We start from the raw sequence: 8,710 nt of genomic DNA on the forward strand, positions 1-8,710 counted from the left end.
GTTATCTTAACTTGAAAAGAGCTTTTCCCCAAAGGAATGTAACACCTGGCAGTTTTCCCGACCTTTATCTCTTGACCTCAGATGAAGTCCCATCAGGTTACAGAGCACCACAGGAACCAGAAGCATAGCTTGAGTAGATCCACAAATGAAAATGGTTGAGGACACACCCCTGAATGTGTGTCATGGGCAGGAATTAAAATCTAGTACAGAAATTAATCCCCCGAAGACCAGGGGATAGGGAAGGATAGAGGTTGCCTGTGAAGGAAGTGAGGTAAGATCATGACGCCCTGTGTACATCCATGGGCTGATGGATAAATTTGGGAAATGGTTGTGCTGGGACATAAAGGTCAGCTTTCCTCTTAGTGGCCCAAGGGTCAGTTGTGAGCCCTGGCCAAATGAGTACTTTTAAAGCACCAACTATCTAGTAGCTGCTATTTTTGTGCCAAGTTGGATGTGGTAGAAGTTGGAAAAGCATTTCCAGCAGCTAAATACTCTCTTAAAGGTAAGAGGTGAGTGGTTTTTCTTTTTAATTTATGGTATGTACTATTTTTTGCACATCTCAAGACTTCTCCCATTCCTATTAGCATGCATGTGTGACTTCATTACTGTGAATATTAATACTTTAAATGAAGAAACCAAGTATCTTGTAAGTTTTGGTGAGTAGACAGCCTGATACTATGGTGTGTTTGGTCATTTGCAGTCAGGGGAAATTACTAGATCTGGAGGATTTCTATTATAAGGAGTTTTGGCCCAGTCATCCTGGACCAAAGGACCACAACCCTAGTTTAAGAGAACGAAGACAACAGCAAGAACTCCAGAACCAATGTTTCAAAGCTGATGAAAGGTAATAAATATATGTTAAAAGTACAGCATTTTCAATGTTATACTCACCATTCCATTTATAGAGCACTTTCATTTATGTATGGACTAATCAGGCTACAGTTCATGCGGTCACAAAGAGTTGAATATGACTGAAGAAATTAAGCTTGCTAGCTTAATGACAAAGTGTTCTTACTGAATATTGCATCTTGTGATTGATATGTTGTTTAAAAGTAAAATCAAGGATTATGGTAGGTAATCATATATCCCAGTTTTTCTAGCACAATCTCAGTGTTTACTTGTTTTCTTTGTGTAATCATCAATAGAATCTCCTTTTTTTTTTTTTTTAATTTTATAAATTTATTTATTTTAGTTGGGGGCTAATTACTTTACAATATTGTAATAGTTTTTGCCATACATTGGCATGAATCAGCCATGGGTTTACATGTGTTCCCCTTCCTGGACCCCCCACCCGCCTCCCTCCCCATCCCATCCCTCTGGGTCATCCCATTGCCCCGGCCCTGAGCCCTAATACCTCGGTTTGGATGATAAATGATATGGTCGTACTAACTGTAAGCAATACCTGTCTTCAATAGTAGCCACAACCTGTGTTTAAGTTCTAACCAATGTGATTTTATTAACTTACTCTTTTCTCGGTGATGCTATATAATTTCTCAGAAACAATGATGTCAGACCCCAAAAGAAAAATACTTGGGAGAAAGTTTCATACAGAAATGTGTATTTTGGATATGATTTTCACTTTGCCACCAGCTTTGATATTTAACTTAAACCATTTGTAGCTTACTTACAATTTAGGGAATCATTTTTTCTTTCCCAAAAAAATTCTTGGTAAAGTGTTGAAATTGAGGGCACATAATAGGATGGACATGTGGTATATGAAAAATGGGAGCAACATCAGGCAATATAAAGCTGTTTTTCCAACATTCTAAGTGAACGTCCTATTGGCCCAGGACACTCGGACACCTCACTCACCTTTTTGACAGTGTGATGTGTGGTTAGGAGAAGAGGCTTTAGAGTCTTAGATTTGGGTCCTGATTCTGCTACTTAGTTACTGAGTAACCTTGCTCATGTTACTGGGCCTCTCTAAGCTTCCACTTCCACATCTGCAAAAGGATTTACTAATTGTCTCTCCCTGTTGTTGGAGAGATAAAATGATGAATGCAGATGTGATTAATGCCAGACATGGTGCTGGGGAGTTGTTCCATAAATGGTGGCCGTCATTCTCTTTATTTGCTTGTCCAGAACCAACCTGAACTATGATTTCTGCTCCTTGTCTCCAAAAGAAGACATATTCTTCCATCTCAGAGCTGAGTACTGTTAACAGGTTGGAGCTTAGAGATGCTCTGGTCCAACCACAGAGCTCTATACAGGAGAATACCAAGTGCCCAAGAGATTAAAGGACGTGCCCGAAGTGACAGATTGAGTGCGTGAACTAAAATCCAAGGGCTTTCAATCCTGGCTCAGTTGGCTTCTCACTGACTTAGCTGCCTCCCATTTTGACCAGCCAGTCTGCCTCCTCTCCAGTGTATTCTCCCCTCCCCCAGCAGCAGACACACATCTGCTGTGAATGTATTCTGTCCTGACATTCCAGTGGCATCTGAGGATGTGAAGTCAGCATTCACTAGACTAGAAGCTGGAAGCCAGAGTCAGTGGAGTGCTCAGTTGTGCTCTTATCTTGTTGTCTTTGCTCTGATCTCATTGACTCCTCCCAGGAGCTGGGGCAGGGTGGCGGGTTGGGGGAGTTACTCTCACCGTCGTTTTTTACAGATGAGGAGGCTAAGCCTGCAAAGTTTCATACTGCATACAGTCATCAGAGAAGGCAATGGCAACCCACTCCAGTACTCTTGCCTGGAAAATCCCATGGACAGAAGAGCCTGGTAGGCTGCAGTTCATGGGGTCTCGAAGAGTCGGACATGACTGAGCGACTTCACTTTCACTTTTCCCTTTCATGCATTGGAGAAGGAAATGGCATCCCACTCCAGTGTCCTTGCCTGGAGAATCCCAGGGACAGGAGAGCCTGGTGGGCTGCTGTCTATGGGGTCGCACAGAGTCAGACACGACTGAAGTGACTTAGCAGCAGCATAGTCACCTAGATAATAAGTAACAGAAGTAAAATCTGAGCACAGGCCTTTGTGTGTTTAGAGTTGATGACTTTAGGCACCCACACTGGGTGCTAGAGGAAGGAGAGATGCAATGAATGCAGGGTGCGTAAGATACAGACAGAAGATCCTTATGTCCGTATCTGAGGAGCTGGGCTCTAGAAAGAAAGTATACTCATCTAACCATGCTGACAGGCAACTCCAAGGTGGTATATTTCTAAACTAAGGAATATTAAAGGGATAAGCCACCAAGTGCAGTAGATCAACCTTGATAGGATCTTGGCTTTAAAATAAAAAAACAGAAAAACAGCTCTAATGGATCTTTGGGGACAGTTAGAGAAGCTTCTGGAGAAGGCACTGGCAACCCACTCAGTACTGTTGCCTGGAAATCCCATGGAACGGAGGAGCCTGGTAGGCTACAGTCCATGGGGTTGCTAAGAGTCGGACACAACTGAGCGACTTCACTTTCCCTTTTCCTGTTCATGCACTGGAGAAGGAAATGGCAACCCACTCCAGTGTTCTTGCCTGGAGAATCCCAGGGACGGCGGAGCCTGGTGGGCTGCCGTCTATGGGGTTGCACAGAGTCGGACACGACCGAAGCGACTTAGCAGCAGCAGCAGCAGCAGAGAAGCTTCAGGCCAAACTATCTGTTGGAATATTTTATATATCTTATATATCTTAAATTATTATTTTATAAACAAATATATTACATCTTTTATATATTTACACTATATAGAAATATGTGTGTGTGTTAGTTGCTCAGTCATGTCCAATTCTTTGAGATCCCATGGAATGCAGCCCACCAGGCCACCCTGTCCATTGAATTCTCCAGGCAATACTGGAGTGGGGTGCCATTTCCTTCTCCAATATATAGCAATATATAGTGCATATTTATATGTAAATATTATTACATTATTCTGATAACTTATTACATCTATTTATATATATTTTGAACACATACACCCCAAATATTAGCATTAGTGCACCAGGAAGGTATGAGCAGGTCTGGGTATCAGGGACAAGAGCAATGAAGAGTTGAGTGTCTTGTGAATTTGAATGAATGGAAGCAAATGGCAGTTAGCCAGTGATTAGCTGGACGTGTGTCTGTCTTCCTGGCTAAGACCAAACCTTCCATTAGTGCACTGAATCCTAGTCCTTCCATGTTCACCAGAACATTGTCCTGCAACTGTCCCCTCTCTCTTCTACATCTTGAATGTCTGTTCCCTTTACAGAATCATTTCTGATAGTCTGTGAACATGATGTAATTGGATGCGTCATAAAAGCACCCTTGACTCAATCTGGAAGTCCACCTTGACTTTCCAGAGCACCCGTGTTCCTGGTCTTCATTATAGCAGAAGAGTAATAGATGAGTGTGATCCTGCCTCCTCCAGGTCCTCTCTCCCCATCCTTTCTTGAGCCTCCACACTCAGGTTTCCATTCCCATCACTCCATGAAAACTGTCCCTGCCAAGATCATCATATCTGGAGATGATTCTCAATCCTTATCTCACCCTATAAGTAGCATGTGATGTTCTTTCTTCAAACATTTTCTTCACTGTCTTCCAGGACAGTAAGTACTTCTCTTGGTTTGCCCACTCCCTCACTGGCTGCTCCTTCTCATTCTCCTTGGCTGATTTCTTTTCATTTGCCTGATCTCTCAACACTGGAGAGTCTCATCCTTTGTGTTATCAATGTATACTCTCATGATCTTAAATATCATCTATTTACATAAAACTCTCAAACTGAGAATACCCCTACCTGAGGTCAGGGCTTGTATATCCAACTGTCTATTCAGTATCTCCTCTTGAATAAAACCAAGATCTTTTATCTACCCCTGCCCCCAAATATACTCCTTCAGCAGCCTTCCCCATCTCAGTAAATGGCAACCTCATTTTTCTTGTTGTTTTAGGTAAACACCTTGAAGACATTCTTAATTCCTTTCTTTTACACCCCACATCCATTCAGTGGACTCTTCCAGATCGACCTACCAAGATGACCAAAATCTGACCAGTTCTCAGCTCTTCAGGCTTGCTTAGACTATTGCCCAGTCTTTTCACAGGCCTCTTCCACTGAATCACTCCACTACTCAGAAACCTCCAGTGTCTCTCTTGTTCAAGTCCCTGCCATGGTCTCAAAGCTCCACGTTGTCTGTCACACTGTCCCCTCCTTCCTCCTGCTCTCATCCCTTGGTTTCTCCCCCTTGCTCGCTCCACTCCAGCCATAATAGCCTCCTTGCTGTGCCATGAACACGACACACACTGTCATCTTAGGACCATAATGGGGATCTCCTGTCATCCTGGAATGACTGCCCTTCCCTGTGAGATCTGCCTGGGTCCTTCCTCTCCTTCTTCAGGTCTCCCATCAGATGTCACCTTATCAGAGAGTCCTTTCCTGATCACCCTCTGTGGAATTGCTTACACTCACACACATGTACCCCCATCCGCCTGGCTCTTCTTCATAGAACAACTCACCACCTGGAGGACTGGAGCTGTCCATGGTCCTCTCCCCTTCCAGACTGTAAACCCTGGGAGAGTAGGGACTTGTGTACAGCTACACCTACATAGAGTAGGTGCTCCATGAATAAATGAATGGATGAATAACGCTGCATTTTAGGGAGCTCCCTGCTTCCCCCAGGCAAACTGCAGAACCTAAAGGTAATTGTTGGCAGGGTTTCCCAGCAGTGGCTTCAGGAAGGTGGCCCAACAGCCTCACTGAAGATGTTGAAACATTGGAAAAGCTAACAGAGTGATTGGTCCGATTTGGGGGGAGCATTTAGGTGGCTCAGCTGGTAAAGAATCTGCCTGCAGTGCAGAAAACCTGGGGTCATCCCTGTGTTGGGAAGATCCCATGGAGAAGGGAATGACAACCCACTCCAGTATTTTTGCCTGGAGAATTCCATGGACAGAGGAGCCTGGGGGTGGGGGTTGGGGGCTACAGTCCATGGGTCACAAAGAGTCGGACACGCCTGAGTGATTAACACACTTCCTTTAAAAGAACTGAGCGCTTGCAAAATGATTGTCTATAGAGGCACCTTGAGTTTCCTGTTTAGGAGAAGGTACTGAAATATTTATTGGTTGTGAATCATTTCACGCCAAACCAAGCTCACCTTTCAGAACTACACCTTCTGATGTTTTACTTAGCTGTCATTCAAACAGCTAGGCTTCACCAGGTTCCACCAATCCATCTGCTCCTCCCTTAGGAGTTTTGCAAACCTGCGGAGGAAATACCGCAAATCCGTTCGGTCACTGCCCTGCTGTTTTGAACGTGCGGTTCTTAAACGCCCACTGATGGTGGGAGGTGTGGGAGAAGGACCCGCCTGACTCGGGATGGGCGGGGAAGCGCGGCGCGCGGTGGCGCCGCTGACGCTCGGCCCCGGGTCTCGCTCGCAGGTGCTGGGCGGCGGAGGACGGCGTGGAGGAGGAGAATGGGCCCGCCGCCAACCCCTACGACTACAGGAGGCTCCTGCGCAAAACCTCTCAGCGCCGGCGCCTCGTTCAGCAGTTGTAGCCCCGCTGCTCCGCGGTCAGCGCCGTCGGGATGTGCCAGAGACTGCGGGGCTTGCCGGGGCCAAAGCGGGGGACCCTCGGGCGCTGCGCCATCAGGCACTGGGTCTGCGGCTCTGACCTTCGCAGAGGTTGCCCGCTGTGCTGGCCCCTCGAGTGCCCGGGCCAGCCGCTGTTGCTCGGAGGGCAGAGAACTGAGAGCCCTTCAGACGCGGCATCTCCGCGCTCCCGCGTCCTCCTCTCCCACCAGCCCGCCAGGCTGGGCGTCCCTGGCCCTGGCCCCCAGTGTGTCTCTTTGTTCACTTCTGCGACACCTCCTGTGGATTCGACTGCGCCGGAGCTCTCGCCGACCCCTCCTCTCTCCTTCTGAGTGACTTCAAAGATTTCGTCTTTTTTTGGAAACGGCTTTGCCAGGCCCGCAGGATCCTCGCTGAGGGGTTGAGTCCGTAAGAAGCGAACAAAGCACCGGGGAATGGGGGCGGGGCCGACTTTGAAGAGGAACTTCATCCCGAACTCGCGCTTTCCCTTGCTTTGATCTTTAAGGCTATCAAATAAAGGAAATGCCTTGGAAAGGACGTGGTCTACTGGATTCCCCTTAGGGCCCAGGCTCCTCTTGCCCAGCTGTGCAGGTGGCAGGGCCCAGGGAGGGGAGGAGGTGCCTTCTGTCTTCCATCAACGAATAACATCGCTCCCTACTCCTATCCCAAACGAACATACCGTCTAACTTAAAAAGCCCCCCGTACTTTAGGCACAAACGTGGGCTCTAGACAAAACTCCACATCCTGCAAAATACAGCGCCCACATGCACAGAACCCCACCCCCTCACACACACACACACACACACAGTCTTCCCAACCAAAGTGGCTTACTTACAGAGGAGGACATGCGTGGATGGACCCAATGGACATGAGTTTGAGCAAACTTCGGGAGATGGTGAAGGACAGAGAAGCCTGGGGTGCTGCAGTCCATGGGGGTCGCAAAGAGTCAAACACTACTGAGCGAATGAACAACAATAAAAATTCTGGTCCCACCATTGAGCTGAGCTGTCCGATTTTGAAGGTTCTCCTCGTCTTCAGGTGTGGAGCTGTCTCTCGGCTCTGAGTTTTGGTGTATTTAAGATGGAAGGGATGGTGGTGGGTAGGCAACCCGTTTGCCTTCCTCAGTTGACTGCATTTTATTTAAAAACTCAGGTTAAGCTCTTAGGTGGATGTGATGCCCTCAAGTCTGCGCAGCCTGGAACAGGAGAGGGAAGAAGATGCAGTGGTTTCCTGGATGACCGAGTTGGCTGGAAGGGTTCTGTCTCTTCTGCCAGAGTCCCCAGCTCCTGCACCCACGACCTGTGCTGGGGGTCTTGGGGAAAGTATTCAAGGAAGGAGTGAGAGCACACGTGCAGCCGGCTAACAGCCTGTATTGTGGTGCTCTCGGATGGGTGGTAAGGTTCTGTCCAACCCAAGCATTTGGCACCGAAAGGGCCCCAGTGATGATGCCAACAACCTCTTCCTTTTACAAAGGGCACCCTCATGCGAGGGGAAGCCTCCCACTGAGGCAGGGCTGGGCCTCCATGGGGGTTGGGACCCGGAAGGAGGAGCTGCCTTTGTGGTGTGGACCGACAGCTGGGCTGTGGTCTGGGTATGGGCTGGGGCTGGTCCAGGCACCCAGGAGACCAGCCCTGCAGGGCACTGTCAGGGAAGAGATGGAGGGGCATCTCTAACCCAAGGTGTCCCGGCCTCCTCCACCGCTACTCACCTGTCCACCCACCACCAGGAGGCACCCACCACCAGGAGGCCTTAGGGGGACAAAAGCAGCTCTGCTTCTTTTCCAGTCCTCTTCAGTCAAAGCTTCCAGAGTGGCCCCACAGACCACAGCCCTGGCAGCCTGGCCCGTTGCTGGAGAGAGAGGCAATTGGGCCCCTCCCTAAAGTCCACACCACCCCCCTTTTGAAGTGGGACTAGAACAGAGAGCAGCAAACACTCGACGAAAGGTTGCAATATTTTTGTTTTCCTTTTTTCTTTTGAATTCTTCATTTTCTCTCCTTTCCCTTCTCTCTTTCCTTCTCTTCTTCTTTGTCCTCTGACACTTAAGGGAGGACTCCAGGGAAAATTCATACCAGACACTCTTCTCTGGCAGGCCTGCAAAGCAATCTCTGGGTAAACCACTGACAAGAAATAGGTCAACCAAGAAAACCGACCCTGGCCGGCGGCCCTAGGAGCGTGGGTCTCTTCCCATATTCGAGGAAGGGCCTTCGAAAGCTCTTCCCCAGCGCTGGCCC

At 48.0% G+C, this 8,710-nt stretch overlaps 1 protein-coding gene across 1 annotated transcript in view; it reads left to right on the top strand.

Annotated features, from left to right (window-relative positions):
* The window catches only part of MYO3A (myosin IIIA), a 171,400-nt gene extending 164,387 nt beyond the window's left edge, over positions 1-7,013 (top strand). The window contains exons 34-35 of the mRNA XM_081552969.1: positions 701-844; positions 6,328-7,013. Of these exons, the coding sequence (XP_081409095.1) occupies positions 701-844; positions 6,328-6,445 (262 nt within the window). The 3' untranslated portion in view covers positions 6,446-7,013. The remainder of the gene's footprint in view (positions 1-700; positions 845-6,327) is intronic.
* Positions 7,014-8,710: the final 1,697 nt, after the last annotated feature.

Source organism: Giraffa tippelskirchi, chromosome 13 (genome assembly GCF_054371585.1).
Source record: "Giraffa tippelskirchi isolate mGirTip1 chromosome 13, T2T-mGirTip1v1.2.pri, whole genome shotgun sequence".
NCBI classification, from domain to species: domain Eukaryota; kingdom Metazoa; phylum Chordata; class Mammalia; order Artiodactyla; family Giraffidae; genus Giraffa; species Giraffa tippelskirchi.